Raw genomic sequence first — 22,620 nt, forward strand, 5'->3', positions numbered from 1 at the left:
GTCAATGTAAAGATTCAAGTTGAACCTTTATAGTTCAAGTTCAGTTGATTATTTGCTGGTGTTGTTGGCTCAGTCTCGGAAAAACAAAATCTGTCAATTACCTTTATAAAATATAATAAAACTGTGGCTGTGATAAATCAGTCCTCGCATTTCATTTTCACCCGTTTCCCTTTTATAACATCAATTAACAGCTTTAAAAATAGAGGTCACATTACTTGGAGGTTTTATTCAGCACTAAAATTACTGGTAGTAGTACTTTGTGATATTTATGGACCATGGATAAAGGACAAGTGGTAAAAAAATGCAGCACACATAGTAGAAAATCAATAAGACATCGGTGGAATTAATGAACTTATGGCTGCTAATTAACTTCATTCTAAAGCTGAGATTCCCTCTTTCTAGCCATTAAAGTTCAATGTAAAGGGCAGCTATAAAAGTTTGCAGCGTGGAACAGTGCTGTATTGTAAAGCTCATTGCTCACATCCATCTCATTTCCTTGCATGTATTCGTTTTGTATGAAGATATTCGTTTGGTGTAGCTCTTGGAGCATGAACTGTTGTCACAGTGTCGTGCCACTTGATTAGAACCCACCTCTCTTGAAGTAATGGTGTTTTCCTCCCACACCTCCATTGTGAAATGGAGTGGACCAACACATCTTATTGGAGATATGCAGTATATGCAGTATAGGCAAAGGTGTTTAATAAAACAAGAGAAAAAACAACAACAAACAAACAGAAAACCACAGGCCTAGTTATTAATGATGTGATTAGTTAAAACAAGACTGGTGAAACTCAACTGGTTAATGGTTTACATTAAGTCTTACTGAAACTGCATGTTATCAAATATGTTTGCAACAAATCTGATTCTGAGAAAACCTCCTGGTCCTTCTGAAGTCTGATTGTTTGTTTGTTTGTTTGTTTGTTTTACAACGGATGATAGGTCTAGCATTGCTCTTTCCTACAGCAATTCCCCATGATGTTGAGTGTGTGTTAATTTCAAACTGCTCCATTAACTCCATCAATTAGACTGACACTGATTGCAAAACAGTTTACCAGTGGGTTAACTTAATATTATTTCAAGCTTATAAGAACAACACACCTTATAGAAAAGAATAATGTGGTTAATGACATCAGTCACACACATTTGTTTGGCAATGCTACAAAATAATATGCTTAACCATCAATTATTATTTATTTCTTAGCAGATGCCCTTATCCAGGGTGACTTACAGTTGTTACAAATGATCACAGTACAAAGTATTACATTACAAAATATCACATCATAGAATATCACATTACAGAATATCGCATTACAGATAACAGCAGTTATAAAGTAAAGTAAAAATCAGTAGAAAATAAGATCAAATTCAAATAAGAGCAAAATGAAGAACAGGAGAATAATTAGATTTAAGAGTGAGTTCGACTAAGAGCAGTTAAACTTATAGTAAAAATATTTGCTTATACGAGTAAAGTCCTTTAAGAGCAGTATAGTCAAGAGTTGTGAGGTTTGCAGATGCTGTCTGAACAAGTGTGTCTTGAGTAAGCACCGGAAGGTGGTCAGGAAGTGAGCAGTCCTGATATCCGTGGGTAGGTCGTTCCACCACTGAGGGGCAAGGGTGGAGAAGGAGCAGGCACTGGAAGCGGGCCAGCCAGTGCAGGGAGCGGAGCAGTGGTGTAGCGTGGGAGAAGCTAGGAAGGGAAAAGACTGGCAGCAGAGTTTTGGATGAGCTGGAATGGACAGATAGCAGAGGCAGGGAGGCCGGCCAAGAGGGAGTTGCAGTAATCAAGGCAGGACAATACCAGAGCCTGAACTAGGAACTGTGTGGAGTAGTCGGTGAGGAAGAGACAAATTCTACATATGTTGCTGAGGGAGAAGCAACAGGAGCGTGCCAGAGTAGCGATGTGCTGAGAGTAGGAGAGGGAGGGGTCGAGGGTGACACAGAGGTTCTTGGTGGATGAGGAGGGAGAGGGTGGTGGATTCAAGAGGAATAGAGATAGAAAGATCAGCGGTGGGGGAGGAAGAGGTGGTGAAGAAAAGGTCTGATTTGGAGAGGTTGAGTTTAAGATGATGCGAGTGAATCCAGGATCCAAGAGGAAATGGCCGAGAGGCAGGTAGAGATACGGGAGGAAATGTCAGAGTTAGAGGGAGGAAAGGAGAGGAAGCTCTGGGCATCTTCAGCATAGAAATGATACGAGAAGCCATGGGAGGAGATGAGGGGAACCAGGGAGCGCTTGTAGATAGAAAACAGGAGGGGTCCCAGGACTGAGCCTTGGGGGACACCTGTTGAAAGAGGGCAACAGGCAGAGGGTGAACAACGCCAGGACACCTGGTACGTGCGATCGGAGAGGTAGGAGGAGAACCAGGCAAGAGCAGTGATGGAGAGTCCCAGGTCACCGTGGGAGGACAGGAGATTAGAGTGGTTGGCTGTGTCAAAGGCAGCAGAGAGGTCAAGGAGAATTAGGACAGAGAGTAGAGAGTTAGTGATGGAGAGAAGAGCAGTTTCAGTGGAGTGTGCCGGGCAAAAACAAAATTGGAGGGGTGCGAGCAGAGAATGTGTTGACAGGAAAGCAGAGAGCTGGCGATGTACTGCTCAGTCAAGGGTTTTAGAGAGGAAAAGGAGAAGGGAAACAGGATGGTAGTTCTGGAGGGATGAGGGCTCAATGGAGGATTTTTTTTAAGATGGGGTGATGCAGGCCTGTTTGAAAGCAGAAGGGAAAGCCAGAGAGGTGTTGGGAAGAGAGGAAATGAAAGGGAGTAGAGCAGGGGCAGCAGCCTGGAAGAGGTGAGTGGGGAGGGGGTCCACATCACACGTGGTGGGTTTATGGCTCTGGAGCAGGACAGGGCAGGGGCGAACATGAGGAGAAGGATGGTAGATTTGGGGTAGGTGGGGAATACTGTAAATGGATAATATAAGTATATAATGACGTTTTTGTAAAACATAGACCCTTACAAATTCAGTTACAACTATGAAATATGATTGGGAAATCAAGCTGTCATTCATAGGAAATTTCAGAAAGACAAAAGGGAGCTGCTGAGTGATGTTCAGGTTAAGATAAAGTTGGGCAATTTCAAAACTAATATGACAATCAATAGACACTGATTTAATGTCATGTGTTATTTCATCTCATCTCTAGTGTCTTTTTGTAGAGGCCAGTTTTAAAGCATAAGGAAACTCAAGCAGACCCAAGGGATGCATTTATTTAAGAGTCCAAGAGTATGTATCATGTTAAAATGTAATTGTGTCCTTCAAAATGATATGGAAGGTCACTATTTTTTTAAGCTTTGGTGAACTGATTTGCTTGTATTATTTCATTGTACAATTTGTTCAGAGAAATAATAAGACCAGGCTAATAATAGAGTGGATGTAGACCATTCATGATTTGGATTTAATTAACCCATAACCAACCAGGTGTGTATTGTATCCAAATAATAATAATACATTTACTCAGATAATTGCAAGAATTCAATAGTTCTAGCTAACTTAAATGAAGTTGACTGATGAGGGGAGATGCAGACTGGGGGATGCTTAAAGAAATCCAGTGAACTCAGAGCAACCCTCCTCCATGAATAAAGTTTTAGTTTGAAGATGTCTGAGGGAAGGGCAGTCTTTGTTGTCGCAGGCAAGGGACTCTGAAAAGCAAGCTGAAAAGCAAATAAAACAGTTTTCAGGATTGAGAAAACATCATTTATTACGTCCCTTGTGTGAAAATGGAATAAAAATTGTCTTGTTTTATACTGTAACTTTAATGGGGGAATTCCTTTAAAACAATCTATTGAATTCATACAACTTTGGTGTTGATCTAAATACTGTGACTGTTAAAATCGTTGAGTACAGCAGGGCCCTCTTTGGTGGTATACATGCACAAATACATTGAAGAGACTTGCAGACACTGTTTTTAGTTAGGTATGACACATCAGTTGAATAAACCCTCTGTTTATTAATCCACTTTTTATTTACAGTATAGCTTTTTTTTTACCCCCCAAAAAACCCTGTAGATCAGAAGTGAACCTAATTGCTTCTAGAGTTCCTTGCAGAATACAATTAGCAATGTAAAATTACACTGCTCCATCTGCCGTGCATCTAAGAGCTAATGAATGCAAGTGAGGTGTCGCTTTTTTCTTCACACAACATAAATTATGCTTAGTGAGGGCCTCTTTATTTCTTCATGCCGGTATCAGGAGAATCCTTCCTAAAGGTCTTGCGGATTTGGGGTTCAGATGCTGCTCTAATTCTCTAAAATATCCCTCTCATATACTGTGTACTCTCTTACTCTCAGTTATGTATTGAATGTTCAGTATTCAAAATGATAATACATCATTGTTAAAAAGTGCTGTTTTCCAGTTTTAGCATCACCTAGAATTTTAGGATATGAACATAATTTAGATATTTTATTTAACGTTAATCAAAGAAACTACAAAATGACATCACCAAAGTCTACCGGAAGCCATAATAGTAGTACAGTATTTCATGTTAGATTTCGAAATGTCACATTTTTCAATTTGTCAGTTTTTCGTTAAGTATATGGAAAACTACAAAGCGGTATGTAATTCAATATGTTAACTCAACATTATTCAGCAGGTTTAATTCGACTTTATGAAGCAAAATGTGTGTGATGCAACACTTTTGGCCATAGCTGTAAAAAAGAAGCTTTCTACTGGTAAAGGGATGATTCTAACAAGGGGCTGCCTACATTATTATTAATAATTATTATTATATTATTATTATTTGTTTATTTAGCAGAAGCCTTTATCTAAGGCGACTTACAGAGACTAAGGTGTGTGAACTATGCATCAGCTGCAGAGTTACTTACAATTACGTCTCACCCGAAAGACGGCGCACAAGGAGGTTAAGTGACTTGCTCAGGGTCACACAATGAGTGAGTGGCTGAAGTGGGATTTGAACTGGGGATCTCTTAGGTACAAGCCCTTTTCTTTAACCACTGGACCACACAGCCTCCTGAACAGAGAGAGAGAGAGAGTGGTGCTGTAGGTTTTCTTGAAATTGCACTCAACTGTCAACAGCTTACAGCACTTCCAAACAGTGTCCCGTTATACCTGTCATTTATTCCTGTAACACATTAAACATTCACTCAGAACATGTGAAAAGTGTGACGGAGGCCGTCCAAATTGTATATCTGTCCAAGATGAGCAGGGTAATCCTGAGTAGCTGTCACCTGTTACACTTCTTTAGGTAACAGGCTTTCATCAAACACTATTGTGTGCCCGTCATTGATTTTTTGTAATCTGATTTTATTATTTTTAATAATGTGTGACAAGCATTGAGGTTGTTTGTCTTTGTTTAATTCTTTTTTTTAATTTGATTCAGTGGTTCTGTTTTACTTGTGGTTTGGCTGTTTGTATTTTTTTTTAATGTTTTCAAAAGAACTAGAGTATTAAAACTTATGATAAAAATATTATGGTTATAATAATAAATGGCAAGATATATAAAATGAAATAACTGTTATGCCCCCTGTTTCTTTCAAAACGACAAACAGTAAATTGAAGTGCATGACAGGTAATGTTCATGGATTTTATTGTATCATTATTTGTAATATATATATATATATTTTGTTAGCTACAAACACTTTTAAAATAAATACCTAATAAGCAATTTCTAATTAAGGTTAATTGAGAGAATTCTACAGTTGTTGTCCATATAACTCAGTAGATAAACGTTTCGTTTCAGTGTATTTTGTATTTTTGTCAGTGAAGCAACAGTATCATGCTGTGCTGCTACACTATGTAGTTGTCTTCCGGGGGGATTTTGGTGTCATGCAGGTATGGCATCCCCTGGTTTTGCTGCTTCACTGTCTTCTATGGCCCCTGGTAATGGCATAATTTACTATTTAACTATAAAACCACTTCTCAGCATTCTTATCTCTTTTGGTGTATTGCATTAGCAGATTCAGACAGTTTGACCTTTTTAAACATTTTATTATTAATCAGTTTCCAGGGGTTATGTGACAGGGTACACCCCGCCCCTGTGCATATTATATTTTGTATTATTTTGTATTTGTATTATTATTTAAATGCAGGACGAGCGAAGTGCCATCCGCCATTGTGTGTTATTGTTTTCTGTTTTAGTACCTCTCGTGAGAATGCGTGACTGTCGGCTAGTAATTATCGAATTAGCTGACAGTCACGCAGATTTATTAAACTCGTGCAAACTATGGCCGAGGGGTAATAAAATAATTTATAGGCAGTTAATCCCTCGACCATAATATGAAAGAGCTGCTGCTTTGGCTGCATGGAGAGTGTTCAGGAGTGGAGTACGGGAGTAAGAGAGAGAGGAGGTCAAATAAGAATCAGAATAAAACAATTGCTACTCGTCCTGGAACTACCATCATGATACTGGTTGTAGTTATTATTTGTTTGTTTTGGCCCTCGTGCCTTTTGCTTTGTGTGGTTTTGTTTTGTTTAAATCTTTTATTTAATGAAAGAAAACAAGCGCATTTGCGTCTCCCCCGTAATACTTGCCTGTGTTGTGGTTTCGTTTCCTGGCCTAACGTCACAACCCAAGCTATCCCGTCACAGGCTATTAGTCCAAATAAAGCTAACAAATAGCTTGTGTTTTTTTTTTCTTAAAATGTACAGTGGTACCATTTGTTTTTTTGTGGGTTTTTTTTTGTAAATCCAAGCTTCAATATCCAGTTTCAGGTAGCATGAATATGATGAATATACATCTGGAACATATTGTTTTGGGGATTGGTTGCCATTACTTATTTTCGCTGTTGTAAACTCCAATAGCGAATCTCATAAAGTACCAGAAACATTTGAATTTCTATTTCAGCACGAAATTCACAAACATGTAGACATGGTTCATATTTGATTTATATTAGGCTCATTCATGTACTGTAGTTAACTTGCTAAAGGCCAGCATGTGGGTAGTGCAAATTATTTTCTATAGCACGTGACTATATAAAAACACTGAAAAGTTCATATTACATATAAAATAAGCAGTGACTGACAAAAACTTTCCAATTTATGCATATGCCAATTGCTAATGTGTCGCTTTTATTTGCAACCCCACCTCCTTTCCAAACAAACAAATGGATAGGCATAAGTCAAATGCACTTGTTAACTTTATTTGGCTAAAGCACTTCATATTAGCATTCAGCCTCCGCAAGAAGGTGTGTCATTCTCTCCCCTAAGTAAAGCACTTTGAGATATTCGATGGATGAAAAAGCATTTTTAAAAATGAAAACTAGTGAAACATAACCTTCTGTGTTATCATTATACGATTCTGGAACAAAAGAGTTCAATATTCATGGCAGGGAATGTTGTGCAGAGATATCCGCAGCAACAAGGGAGAGCAGAATATCACTGAGGTGAGGAAAAGGCAGCTTTCATTAATAATTAATAGAGGGTGATTCCCCACGGAGCCCTGGACATGCTGCAGACAGTTCCCAACCACCAAGGTCATTAGTTATGTTCTAATTCAGGGAAGGCTATTCTTCCAGTTTGATTAATTGTAAATTAGCTTGGACCCATAATTATTTCTAATTATATAATGTTGTGGTTGTAGATTGTATAATCTACAACCACAACATCCACCGCCACCACACAGCTGAATTATTAAACAGCTTATTGTTGAAACAGAGATTTAAAATTCCAACATGTTAAATTCAATACAGAGAAAAGCAACTCTGAGGGATGAACAATGCGGACTGGGCCTGAGGGTGGTGCGGGACACCTACACATACTGTACATTATTCACTTATACGTTCTGAAAAATCCATTCAGCTGCAGGCTTTTAGGATTGTTTTACTTTTTTTAAAAAAAAACGTATACATCTTTATTAACTTTAGTTAATATTGGGGTAAAAACAGACCCCTATTGAGAGTATACTATTCAATTAAAAAAAAAGAAAATTACAATTTGAAAAACAAGCTGCAATGATTCTCTCTCTCTCTCTCTCTCTCTCTCTCTCTCTCTCTCTCTCTCTCTCTCTCTCTCTCCATATTGTCTTTATATTAAATGTTAAAACAATATTTTGCACATCCTTACATCCCTTACAATATATTGTCCATTCGCACACAGTGTGTCACGGAGGGTTAAGCCTTGATTTGAAGGCTGGAACAGGTTTGGGAAGAGATTTTCAGAGCCTGGGGGCAAAGCTGCAGTCACCTTGAGTCACATTCTGGTAAAAGCCAGTCTCTTAGAATTGATCATGTTTTATATTGCTAAAAGTAAGAGTTTGTGGAGGGCAGAATCAATTTGCTATGTAAACATTACTGGAAGCTTCTCACTTTTCAAGGTGTCAGCTCCCATTTTGCATTAGCACCTCTGCAGCATTCGTCTTGTTTTAATTTCCTTAGGACCACTAGGCAGTCTTCTGAAATGCCTGTCAGATTATTGCCAGATGCTTTTGCTGACTGGGGCTTGTGCTGTGTGTCTCAATAGGCTCAGCTTTAATGAAGAAGCATCAAATCTGCTAACCATCTCACTAAAGGGGACACAAGACCCTGAAAACTAAGCATGGGGTCGCCATGGAAACCGCTTCTCCTCTTGTCAGTCATTGGAGGCCTTTCAGGTAAGACATTTTTTCTTTTTCTTTTTTTTCTTAAGTTTAGATGTTTTTAACTTGAGTTTTATACTTCATTGTGAAGCTAACAAAATTACATTACCTGCTTTTTGAGAAGCCACCAAGGGCCAGATTTTTTTTAGAAATTCAGCATGGTCAAATGGTCATTAAATCTCTGCATGAGGCATTCTGACCAGTGGTGTAGTCCTAAATCTTAAGGCACAAAAAAATTGATTTTCTTTAACAAGAATTATTATACAAATTCACATTTGTATACTGAACTTCTGGTAACACATATTATAGGTCATGCATTTATCTAATTTCTACAAGTGTTTCCACAGTGTCTTTCTCCATCTTTTCAGAGTGCTTTACTTTACGTGTCTGTGTGTCAGTGTGTCAGTGTGTCAAAGATGCTGTCTAAGCTGTCGATGGAAAATAGTTCTGGAACTGTGTTCCAGCGGTTCCGGCTTGACTGTGCCACTGATTCTGACCCTGTTGACTGTGGGGTTAGATAACTTCTGTCAAGCACTGTTGAATAAAAAGTAATACGTACATAATACGTGAAGAAAGCATGGCACGATAAGTTAATATCAATTAAAATACACATAATAACCAGTCTGAAAATACTGAAACCAAAACTACACACCAATTCCATTAATTAACATTGCTGTTGATGTCCCACCCTAAATAGTTAATGTATGAATGCCTTCATTTTTGGTTAATGATTTTGGTTTTGAAATGGTTGCTGTTGCTCACAGTATTTATTACTGACTGTACCTCTTTAGCACACTTACTGTATAATAACTTACTGTTACAGGTCATGCACTTAAATTAAATACCAGTTACTGCTGAATGCAAAACTGCATTTCAACTTGTATTTAAATGAAGCAATAATTCTAGTAAAGGTAAGTGTGTATTTAATATAATATATAGCAACGATATAATAACTAATTATGTAGGCCTTATCACTATCTTGCCCCTGGAGGACAGCAACTTTGAATTGTGATACACTAACTACTAGGATTTAGTAGAATGCTGCACATTAAAGATGTTTTGGTCTCCTTCCTGGGTTTTCAAAATATATGTCTGTCCTGAACGTGATTGCTTACGGCTATTTGAGTTGGTCATGTAAGTTTTATAAGTTTAGAGAAAAAGTATGATTCAATATGTGCTGCTTCTTACCTGTTTACAAATTGCAGTTCATATAGTCTGAAGCATTATATTGCATCATATAAAATTAGGTTACAGAATAATACAATATTAGTCTTGTGCTGTATTAAAGTGATAGTGTACAGCTATGGCCAAAAGTTTTGCATCATCCTATAAAATTAACAAATTTTGCTTCATAAGTCGAATGAAAGCTGCTGAATAATGTTAAGTTAACATCTTGAATTACATACTGCTTTGTAGTTCTCCATATACTTAATGACATGTGCCATTTCAAAATCTAATATGAAATACTTTACTACTATTGTGGCTTCCGGTAGACTTTTGTGGTATCATTTTGTCGTTTCTTTGATTCCATGATGCTAAATAAAAGATATAAATTATGTTCATATAGTTTTTAATTATGTCTCAATCCTAAAATTCTAGGTGATGCAGAACTTTTGGCCATAGCTGTATAGTCACTAAACATACACTAGCCATGACTGGAAGCCAGTTGGATCGTGAACACCTGAAACACATGAGTGGGCCATCCCATTTACATGGGATGTGACAGCGTAATTAGTCATCACATAGCTATCCATCATTATGCAAAGGACCTGACATTTCATGTGTTTGACTGCAGAGTATACAGTATATGGCCTAAAGTTATCTAATAGTTTTTTGGCCACAAAACAGGCAAAAGCAAAGATATATCAGTGTTTAAAAGGAGCATGGGACTGGGGTGTCCAACTTGTCAGAATGCATTGGCCATTGTGCCATCTAAGAAATGACAGATACCATAAATGGTATGGTGATACATTCCTTCAATTTAAAATAAAATGGCAAGCATTTAATTCAGTAACTGCACGCTGTGTAAAACAAGGAAGATAGGTCAACCTTTCACTTGACCTATCTGCAGCGAGGATGGGAAGATGTGGCATCTACTTCAGAAAGCATTATTATCAGTGTAATATTCCATCAGCTTTTTATTAGCACAGTGAGACTTTCCAAGTCACCTGTGATTTGCTGGTGTTGCACATATTTCTATTTCAGTCTGCCTGTATGAGTTGAGGTCACTGTGCATCGAAGAAAAAAAAATCACTTGGATTGAGGTGAGGGTTCAAGGAGAGAACAAAAAGGTTTAAATTGATTTGACTGACTTATCTAAATGTAGTATACCAGAAACGTATGGCTTGATATTTATTTTTTGGTCACTGGTCACTGTTGGATTGACCATAACATACAGAGAGGTAATTTGTGGGTCAAAGGGGGAAACCAAGGCAGGGTTTGAAAGGGAGGTATGAATGTATCAGAATGTTTGGGAGTGGTTTAAAAAAAGGGTTAAAAGAGATAATCATTTAAAAAGGGTGGGATGGTGGGTGCATAACTAGGCTGAGTTTCTGTACCCTATACTGGAAATCAAGGCACACACATACGTGTCTTAAAGGAAATAGCAAATGCCTTGGATGACATACTGTGTGGAATGTGTCAGTCCATACTGTGCGTGGAATAACATTGATTGCAGGAAGTGAGCAAGCTGTATTATTATTATTATTATTATTTATTTCTTAGCAGACGCCCTTATCCAGGGCGACTTACAATTGTTACAAGATATCACATTATACATTATTTCACATTATTTTTACATACAATTACCCATTTAAACAGTTGGGTTTTTACTGGAGCAATCTAGGTAAAGTACCTTGCTCAAGGGTACAACAGCAGTGTCCCTCACTGGGGATTGAACCCACGACCCTCTGGTCAGGAGTCCAGAGCCTTAACCACTACTCCACACTGCTGCTCCACACTATTCACCAGAACTCACTGGGAGTGACAAAGTGTTGGGGAACACCAATCTTTCCTATGATTAGGGTTTAGAATGCTGTTATGTAACATTTTATTGGACCTATAATGTTCTGCTATTTGTATAATTTTATCCAGGGCGACTTACAATTGTTACAAGATATCACATTATACATTATTTCACATTATTTTTACATACAATTACCCATTTAAACAGTTGGGTTTTTACTGGAGCAATCTAGGTAAAGTACCTTGCTCAAGGGTACAACAGCAGTGTCCCTCACTGGGGATTGAACCCACGACCCTCTGGTCAGGAGTCCAGAGCCTTAACCACTACTCCACACTGCTGCTCCACACTATTCACCAGAACTCACTGGGAGTGACAAAGTGTTGGGGAACACCAATCTTTCCTATGATTAGGGTTTAGAATGCTGTTATGTAACATTTTATTGGACCTATAATGTTCTGCTATTTGTATAATTTTATCCAGGGCGACTTACAATTGTTACAAGATATCACATTATACATTATTTCACATTATTTTTACATACAATTACCCATTTAAACAGTTGGGTTTTTACTGGAGCAATCTAGGTAAAGTACCTTGCTCAAGGGTACAACAGCAGTGTCCCTCACTGGGGATTGAACCCACGACCCTCTGATCAGGAGTCCAGAGCCTTAACCACTACTCCACACTGCTGCTCCACACTATTCACCAGAACTCACTGGGAGTGACAAAGTGTTGGGGAACACCAATCTTTCCTATGATTAGGGTTTAGAATGCTGTTATGTAACATTTCATTGGACCTATAATGTTCTGCTATTTGTATAATTTTATCCAGGGCGACTTACAATTGTTACAAGATATCACATTATACATTATTTCACATTATTTTTACATACAATTACCCATTTAAACAGTTGGGTTTTTACTGGAGCAATCTAGGTAAAGTACCTTGCTCAAGGGTACTACAGCAGTGTCCCTCACTGGGGATTTGAACCCACGACCCTCTGGTCAGGAGTCCAGAGCCTTAACTACTACTCCACACTGCTCCTCCACACTATTCACCAGAACTCACTGGGAGTGACAAAGTGTTTGGGGAACACCAATCTTTCCTATGATTAGGGTTTAGAATGCTGTTATGTAACATTTTATTGGACCTATAATGTTCCGCTATTTGTATAATTTTCCTCTTAGGGCAAGTGTTTAGATGTCCTGATGGGACTGTCGAACACTGAGGCAGAGTCAATGGATTTGTGCCCTATAGCATTATTTTTTATTGCCTGGTCCTCTTATACAACACTGTCTGTCTGTAAAGCGGATTACTATGACACCGTTGTGAATGGCACCATTAAAAAAGTAATGTTGGATGGTGGTGTGTTATAGCAACACTATGTCTGATATTGCTATCTTTATTGAGCTCTTCATTTGATTTGTTAGTAAGCAACTAAATGAGGAGTTGCCTTCTCTCGGATACCCACAGACACAATGCAGGAGGTCATAAGGATGGCTCTCCTGTGGGTTGTTATCAGGCACTCATTTCCATCTCCCTGCAGGGGGGGGGGGGGGGTCACAACTTTATTTTTGTCTTCTTCTTTTGTCATCGTCTGAATAAATAACAGAAGAAGAGGCTGAAAATTGGCTGTTACCATGTGAGACTCCTGCCGTGTTTTAAAATTAAACTGTCAAACGGGCTGGGAGAGATAGTTCACTGCCCTGAGAGGATTCTACCAAGCAGCGGGTTTGCAATATGTTCAAAGTTAGATTGTGTGCCAAAAACATCTCTCTATCTACAAAAAAAGGGGAGGTTACAAAAGGTAGCAATTTCCACTTTTTAATGGGAGTTCAGATTTTTTAAAAAAATTTTATGGAACTGCAACTTGGATAATGATCCCCTTTGGGAAGACTGAACCAAAATGAGTGTTATCACATCTATACGGGTTGCTAAGGATACATTTTAGGTCAGCTGTAACTGAGACAATGGCCAGTGATCAACAGACAGAGACGAAGAAAGAAAGAAAAAACTAAACAAAACATATGATCCCTGAAAATACTTCAATATGTGTAACTTTTAACTTATTAAAACTATTGTCCTATACATGCAGAATCTGTTGTAGTATGTAGGGTATGCAGTTACTTGAATATATCATCCTAAACTTTATCTAATTTGTGTTACCTTTTTTTTAATCAATTCACCAACATTAACCAAATATTCACTTCCTTGCATCCTTACCAAACGCGTGCAGACTCTGGCCGAGGGGTTAACTAGTTGTTAATTATCTTATTACCCCTCGGCTACCCCTCAGCCATGCATCCTCACAGGGTTTTTAAATATAATAATAAAAGACGCGACGCTTTTATCCGCGCCGCAAACAAAAATACAAATAATAATAAATAGGGGCGGGACACTCCGCCACACTACCCTATTAAATCACCATTGAGCCCAGGAACATGTAAATGTATGAATTCTACGGCTGAGACAATTAATTCAATTCTCATGACACTTCACAGTAAATTCTGCTGTTAAAAAGAAAGAATTACAAATATGCATACTTCCACTGGCTTAAAACGACACACTTCAAAAGCTCTGCTCTCTGACTGACTCAACCTTGCCCACAATGGGAATCAGTCCCGAAGGCCAGTGCCATGCCATTCTTTACATTGCAAATGCCTTGTATTCATAATTTATTCATTTTACAAATGTAAAAAAAAAAATGATTCTAGATTTATTATTTTAATCTAATGTCTAAATGGTATAGAGCATAGCTTACGGCAAGATCTTTGCATACACATGTCAAATGACTCACCTATGTGAAAAAGCTCTGGCTATTATGAATTCATAATATAGCCAAGATAACTGTACTGAGTTCTTCTTGTAAAGAAGATCAACAGACAAAATGCTTCCGAAGGTATCACGGACTGATGGATGACTGCTATCCTTGTCTGCACCCAGAGATGTGCTGTATATGAATATATAAATATAAAAGCTATCTTCTCCTCAATAAGGAACTTGCCACGTTTCAAATGAATGACTGTAGTAAAAGGCTTTGGCTTTATTTTTGTTGTTAAGATCTACTGTCACTCTTTATTTTGGACTAGTGAATCTCATTATTGCAGAGAAAATTCATTAGAACCTTTCCCAGCCCAGAAAATGAAGACAATGTATGGATCTGTCTTTATCCTGTATGCTGTTGTAGTGCCTTGGATGCCCTTGATACCCAATGTCAAGGCAACAGTATCTCAAAGTCTTATACTGTGGACTGCGCTTCAATTTAAACAAAAAGGCAAACAATAGAAAGAATAATATTTATTGAAGCTTAGACAACAGATACTACGTTATACATATTTTCATTACATCTTTGGGTTTTGGCCTTGCCCTTTGATGTAACCCTGCCCATAATAAGGACAGCAGCGTGGCGTAGTGGTTAGGGCTCTGGACTCTTGACTGGAGGGTTGTTGGTTCGATCCCCAGTGGGGGACACTGCTGTTGTACCCTTGAGCAAGGCACTTTACCTAGATTGCTCCAGGAAAAACCCAGCTGTATAAATGGGTAATTGTATGTAAAAATAATGTGATATCTTGTAACAATTGTAAGTCGCCCTGGATAAGGGCATCTGCTAAGAAATAAATAATAATAATAATAATAATAATTTAGTTTGCTGATAGTGGAGAGGCTGACTGTAGGGAAACCATGGGCAGGGGGGCAGGATAGCTGCCCCCCCTCCCCTTAGACGAAGCCAAAAACAGCTGGAGGCTGGGGAGGAGGAGGTGAACTCTGATACACAGCAGGGACGAATGGATTGAGGTAAGATATGAAGCCCTTTCTAGCAGATCATTGGACATGTTGCTAATTGAATGACGAATGAGATACTAGCTATTATTATTTATTTATTTATTTATTTATTTATTTATTTATTTATTTATTTATTAGCAGACGCCCTTATCCAGGGCGACTTACAGTCATAAACAAAAAATACATTTCAAGAATCACAGTACAAGTATTAATACAATTAAGAGCAAGAAAAAATACAATTACTAGCTGACCTACGAATGTCTGGTCATGGAGGCGCCTAATATGCTTGATGTTTATGATTGTAATCTAGTTTAAAAGTGAGTTCACTGCCTAAACCACTGCTTTGCTGAATTGTCGTCATTACATAGATGATGTTATGAGGCTGTCACTCATTTGTAAATAAATAAATCTATGAATAAATACATAATCTAAGGGAAATGACAGGGATATTTAAAAAACCATCATCCCTGATTGTTGGACTTTTAAAGATCGATTCCTCCTTAGGCAGATGTTTCTAAAGGTTAGCTTATTGGATTCTGGGCATGTCATAACAGGCATGCTTAGAAGTCATTTACTGATACAATCACAGTGTGACAAGGAAAAACCAGTGCAATCAGATTTATAATTACATTTTTGTTTTAGCAAAATAACATTTTAGTCCTGGGAATATTTGTATGACTAGCAGTCTTCATAATAATAATACATTTGTTAAGTATTTTACCGGGATGTGCTTTATATTTGTATTTATTGTCAACATAATGCTGTTGTGGCTGTATTAGAATTGTTTCTGGGTACTGTAGAGCGGAACAACAGGTACCACAGTACTAATATGTTCCTATTTTTACATTCCAATAGAATCACAGTGTAATGAACCATTGGCAATTCATAGCATTACCATGGTATCATTTTGTTACCAATGAGCTACTGTGTCAGAACCACGGTGGAATAGTCCTTTCAGATTCATTGTGCTGCGAATGTTAGTAATGCTGCTAATGGTTTTTGCTTGGGTTCCTTCAGGGCAGTGCACTGGTATTATAATTAAATCCCAATGGCATTTTTCAAACTGTCTGTTGGGGCATACATGTAAGTCCAGTAAGTGCTTCTAGCTACTCTGCTAATGTAGCCCTAGCAATGCTGGTGCTTGTGAGCTAAGACGTTGCCACTTTGTGTTTCAGACACAGTCATCAACAGTCATGTGCCTTCGATGTTGCCATTTCTCTTCTTTTGTAAAGATTTTGTCTGAAAATGTTTGTTACTGTACCGAGTAGGTCTGTCTTACAGAACAGCAGTAACACTGCAAAACACTCGTATTCACAGCTGTCAGCTGACAGGATCCAATACTGGAAATACACAAATAGGACCTCGTTAAAAAGCCCCCACGTCTCCTTTTCCAATTGGTGCCACGCAAGCAGGGCTGTCTCCTCCAGTGCCTGAGTCAAAAGATTTAAAGGGCCGGGTCGCCGGCAGGATTTTTAACATGGGGCGGAACTTAAAGAGTTAATAAACTGTCAAACTAAGTTAACACAGCACTCCTACACACGTTAAAAATGCAGCAGCAGCTCTAGATTAATTATGAATACATGTACAGGAGCAATGCACTAAATCATTAAACAGAATGGTGAAGCAACTCACCAGAATGGGAAACACCAAAATGCTTGGCAACTTGTGCTGATTCAGGTTTTTTTTCAAAAGCTCAAACAATTTCCAACTTTTTGTAGCAAGAGAAACAGCGGCACATTTTGCTATTTGTTTACATGCCATTTTGTAGTGATGAGGTGCACTCGTGGAAATCAGAATGTAAAATGAGGTCATGGTAAACGACAGCAGTTCTGGAAAGATTGAATAAACCAATCAGTGTGCCTCAAGAGACTCTCGTGATGACAAGTTACATTTGAAAAGATTGAATAAACCATTTGAATTTAAGTTTGATGATGATGAGTTATCAGGTTACAAAACACATATCTAAGGGTTATTTTCCTGAGGAAAGAAATACATGAATAAACCCTCTAGTTATCTTTTTGGTTAAGCCAGTGATTCTCAACATGTGATTAACTATGTAGTAAATGACATCATAAACACATTAATAGATTTGAATAGAAATAAATTAGTGTAGTTACCATGGCATAAAAAGCCTATAAGTACCTCCACTTTTTGTTTTCAAACACACTGTCTGTAGGTGATGTTATCGTGATCAATGAAGTCAACAAGATCTTGTAGGTCGAAGAGGGCTATAGTGGAAAATTATTGACCCGAGGGTAGACTATTGTTACCGACAGGGGGGCATTGCACCCTGGAGGTAACAATAGCCTTCCGGAGGGGCATTTAATTTTCCACTATTAGCTGAGTCTGCGGTACATATTTAATATGAGTCAGTCAAAATAGTAAGAGAACCAAGATTGAATTGATTTTATTATGCGTTTTCCACGTATGAAAAAAAAACTTAAATATTTTTGGCACAAATATCTTAGTGCTGTACATATAATGAAGTAATCTACTACTACTAGTGCAACAGGTCGCCGACATTTCTGATTCACCAAATATACTAAGTAAATAATTAAATAACATAAATAAATAAGAGAATATGTTTTTGAGGTTCATACCGTAAGTTTTTTTCTTTCTTTTGTAGAATGTTTCGTAATTCATTTTCTGAAACAGAATCGTCGTTCAGTAGTTTTTTCATTTAGCCATTTTTTATCTTGTTGTTTAGGAGAGGAGGTGGAGGGCGTGGACTGACAGTGATGTGAACCAATCACATGACATGGTGGTATAAGGATGTGAGGGCAAAAGTTAAATCTATTTTTCCTCCTATGATGAGGTTTTAACCATGTATGACCATTGTGTCCTACACATTCTTATTTTTAGACCTTCTAATGTTGTGTCTATGCAACCAAAACACACTCAGTGTGCAGTTTTTTCCCTTAGCTTCTGTGTCACTAAAAGTCCTAATCTAGTACTTAAACCTAGTTTGCCCACTGCTGAGATTAAAGCCATAACTCTGTAATGAGGTGACTGAATGAAGGAACAAGAAACTGCAAGCCCTCTGCTCTACAGACAGCTACTCTAGCGACTGCCCTGTAATAGCTGGTGTGCAGTCATTTTGTAGTAGACCACTCAGTGGAATCAGTTTTTTTTTCAGTTATTGTATGCCCTGTATTTAACTAGAAACTCGCTTGAGAAGGTGTAAATAAACACAGATCTTGTACCCATCATCCAGATAAAATCCCATACCCAAACTCTGTACTCTCCAAACTATTGACATTTTACACATCATATATTGAATTAGTACATGGATGAGTGGAGAATATTTTGCTAACATATCAACCTGTTTGGGTCTTGGTAAAATATCTTGTAAAATAGTCTTGGTAAAAGTTCCATCCATCATAATCACATAATTGTGTGCTAAGTGCATGTAGTAGATTAGTAAATGGTACCTGTAATGTAACTACATGCGGTTAATATGTCTTTCGAAGTGTATTCAAAGCTATGTACCTTTTTTCCTACTGGTACTAAACAAAGAAAACAAAACAGGCTGATAAAACAAAACTAGATCATAATCCTCTGCTAATATCTTCACTCTAACTTGGGACTTGAATTGATAGTAGGCCAATGTTCCTAATTTCGAAATTCTCGTGTATGTACAGATGGGATCAGTTAAAAAAAAGTGACATTTTTGAGCTCATACCTAAGGAATAGAAAAGGAAAAATGGGTATTGAAGTAAGTCTTGCTGATTTCTTATCAGATAATAAAAGTAAAAAAAAAATAACAAAGGTAGAACAAATCACACTAGATGCAATATGATGTTGTTATTGTAAAACAGATATGTCAATATTATGCATTCTTCAACCTAGCTTTATTGTTTTCAGACACAATATGAAAAGATTTAAAGTTTTCATTTCCAAAACACAATATCTGTACGTCTGAATGGCTATTCCCTGTCTGTATCAAACTGTAATGCATTGTGAAAGTAGATGTGGTTTATATACAGTACTCTAGATAAAGTGCCATTATCAAACAGGGATAGACATTTGGACAGGTCTATTTTACGCATCTAGACAGTGGCCGATGTAAATTTCACAATTTCATACCATGATATTACAGACTACAATACAAATACAGAAGAAAGATTTCTGCGATAAAACTTGTTTTGAGCAGAAGCTGTAACTGTATGTGCCTGCTGCAATTGGTCTATAGTTTATAAATGCCTTCAAGAACACAAAAAGCACACTGCTTTATTTTAATTTTATTTACGACAACACACTGGATTTACAAAGGTCAGTGCTGTGCATGTAAACGTACTGGATTTGCAATAACACTCTTGGAGCCCCAAAACACAAAGCAAGAAGTTCCCACTCACCCTATATTGCATGCTGGCCCAGGTTCTGCCAACCAGCGCTCCCAGGTTTCCACACTGGCGTGAATGGGGTTGCATGGACCGGCACACATTACTGTATATAAATAGAAGATAAATAGAAGTGCTTAGCAGATAAACAAGTCACAAAAAGATTTGTTTTACTGCTGAATGGCTTCAATTACAAATGATTGAATCTCTCATGGAATAAATAGGTTATTTCTCCCCTCTTTTATAAGTGTTTTTTTTTGTTTTTCTTTTTTTTTTTGCTTCATGAACACTAATTCAGTTTAATTGAAATGAATTTAAGCTCCTGCCGTGCTAATGTTCGGCACCACATGACATTCGCTTTCCATTGTCTTGTTGCCAGACTTTTAAAGGTTATCAGTAGATTGTAAGAGCATAGCATTCAAGGTATTTGGCAAAAAAAAACAAACATAAATACATTTGATTTGCATAGTTTTCAGTACATAAAAATGCAAGGCATGTGGCATATGTATTCTTCACGTCTTTAAGATGCCAAAGCTAGAGGTAGTACTTTCAAGGTAACTTAAATAGTATAATATATATAAAGTAATTGATGGTTGCTCTTTAAAGATTTTCAGATTCAGACTATTGTCTGGATTATTAAACAAATTCTAATGGACTACATTCATTTGAGGTTTTCACAGATTTTAGACATAGACCTTGATTTTTAAACCTGCATTAAACAGCTGAATGAATGAGCTTGAGCTCTGTGTCTGTTTAGCGATGCTGTGTAATTTGGATCAGTGTGATTCGCCCAGTCATTCTGCAGTCGGATTTGAATGAATACAAGAGAGAGTAGGTTCCAAACTGAGATCCGGTCAAAAAAAAATAAAAAATAAAAAACCCTCATCAGTGTTGAATACGAAGACGTTTTACAGCGCTAGATCTCTGAAGTGTTTCATTGTGTAACCCATTTTCTTTCCTAGCAGTTTCTTCTTTTCTAACTGTTCAAGTCTTGTTTAAGTCGAGGCCTGACAAATCCAGATAGCTGCAGGCTCATCAAGTCAGCTTGACAATTGAGCCTCCTGTTCAAGGAACTCTGCATTACCCAAATACCCTGGTCGTTTTTCAATCAGCTGTGTAAAATTGAAAGTAATCCAATTCTGTCAAGGAGTCAAGACCAGTATGTCAAAGCTCTAGCTTTACTCTTTGAAAAGAAAGATCTTTCTCTGTTAGACTTAAAAATACAATATTACTTGTGTCTGTGGTAAGAGTCCTAAATCCTACACGGCATTAACAAGCAAGAATACATTTGTTAGGGAGATTTTGTGTTTGAAACGTGCAAGGGGATGTCTCAAGCCATTGTGGTATAGTTTGGAGTCCGGTAGGTAAAAAGAGTGTTTAGTTAGAACAAGTTCTGGAACAAAATATCTGGAAATTATATATAAAAGGTAAACTAAATGGTGAGTCCTCCATAAAAAGAGTATGAAGATAGTTATGTACTGCCGGGTGATATATAGAGCAGGAAATGTAAACAACAAATATGAAAGTAATTAACTGACAAGATGAATCTAAAAATAAAGTTTAGTACACAGTTTACCTAATGGTTTGGCTGAGAGAACATGCTCAATTTGGTGACATTAAATTGGCATTGTCAAACTTAAACTGTATTATTCAATCTGCAATAATTTAAATTAAATGTATAAATGATTTCAGGCCATTTGCGGACTTGATATATTGCAATAACAAAGTCTCATTATTTATTTATTTTTTTTGTAAAGTAACATTTTCCACAATGTAATATTCTGAAGTTCCATGTACATGTTTCATTAACATACTAAAGAATACAATCTACTTGTGTAAAAATGTTCTCTAAACATTTATAGTACTTGCTGGTATTGTAGCTGAGTGCTGGTATCACGGATGGCTGCTGCTGCTTTCTTCCCCTCCACTTGTGCAGCTGTGTTCTCAATCTGGGTGAAGTGACTCTCGCCATGCTAACTCTCGATGCGTGGCTTCCATTGGGACGGATGGGGAATATTAAATATATATTTGTAAACCTTACCATTTTGTGTTTTGCTTTTGGGAGGCTGTTACATATTCTGGCATAGTTCAATACATTATGGGTTATTGTTACTTACATTCACAAACCTGTAACTAACAAGTTCATTAAAGAATTCATGAAATACATTGTGATGTTCATGAAACCATTCTAGGCTGTCAAAGGCTTATTTAACAACACGTTTTTTTTTTATTTTTAAATAATAAAACTTTATGTCTTTAAGTAATTTGTAAGTTAATGTTTCATGAAAAGGACATTACAATAACCTTTATTATTACGTTTTGGATCAGTACAGACTGTTAGAGAGCAAGTGGTATCTGTCTTGTCCAGAGTCCTGTTACGATGTGCACCAAATGGAAAAGTGGCATCATTAGCTCTCCCCATAGCTCCTGTTGGACTGACAAATGAGACCTGAGCGTGCAGGACTAATATGATGCCATTCTTCCATTATCTCAAAAACGTTGTTGTTCTATAATACTGAAGGCATCCTTCACAAGAAAGCATTTATTTTCTCTGTAAATCTGTCTGATCTGAGAGCGGCACTAAAGTCAGTTTAACTTCTGTCTCAGTCAGGCAAAGTAAATGCTGGCATTTAACCTTCCAGTTTAGTAGTTTAAAGTGGTAAATTTGCAGTGAGTTTGTATTTGTATCTGCTTTACGTTCCATTTTGTGTGTGCTCTGGCCAATGAGTTACCATGGCAATATGCTTTACTGTCCAGTAAACTTAATATCGTTGTGGTCATTAAAGACACTGTACATCCCTTCTTGTCCCTCAAGTCCCTCCCCTGTTTTAGAAAATGTACACCTTCATATACTTGATGATAAATGAGTAATAATGTAAAAATATGATACAAAGGATTTGAGAATGTCAAGTAATGAAAAGATAATCATTCTTATTTAAAAGCAAGTCATTTATAAGGGAGTTCCGCTTTAGTCTAAATTTAGAAATATAAAATCTTGAACCAATCATTAATAA

The 22,620-nt window shown here is 37.4% G+C and overlaps 1 protein-coding gene across 5 annotated transcripts in view; it reads left to right on the forward strand.

The window, feature by feature from the left end:
- The window catches only part of LOC117405904 (contactin-5), a 201,425-nt gene that overhangs the window by 77,849 nt on the left and 100,956 nt on the right, over nt 1-22,620 (forward strand). For all 5 annotated transcript variants that reach the window (XM_059028266.1, XM_059028263.1, XM_059028265.1 and 2 more), the window contains exon 2: nt 8,403-8,532. In XM_059028266.1, coding sequence (XP_058884249.1) covers nt 8,478-8,532 — 55 coding nt within the window. In that variant the 5' untranslated portion in view covers nt 8,403-8,477. The remainder of the gene's footprint in view (nt 1-8,402; nt 8,533-22,620) is intronic.

This window comes from Acipenser ruthenus, chromosome 8, assembly GCF_902713425.1.
Source record: "Acipenser ruthenus chromosome 8, fAciRut3.2 maternal haplotype, whole genome shotgun sequence".
NCBI classification, from domain to species: Eukaryota; Metazoa; Chordata; class Actinopteri; order Acipenseriformes; family Acipenseridae; genus Acipenser; species Acipenser ruthenus.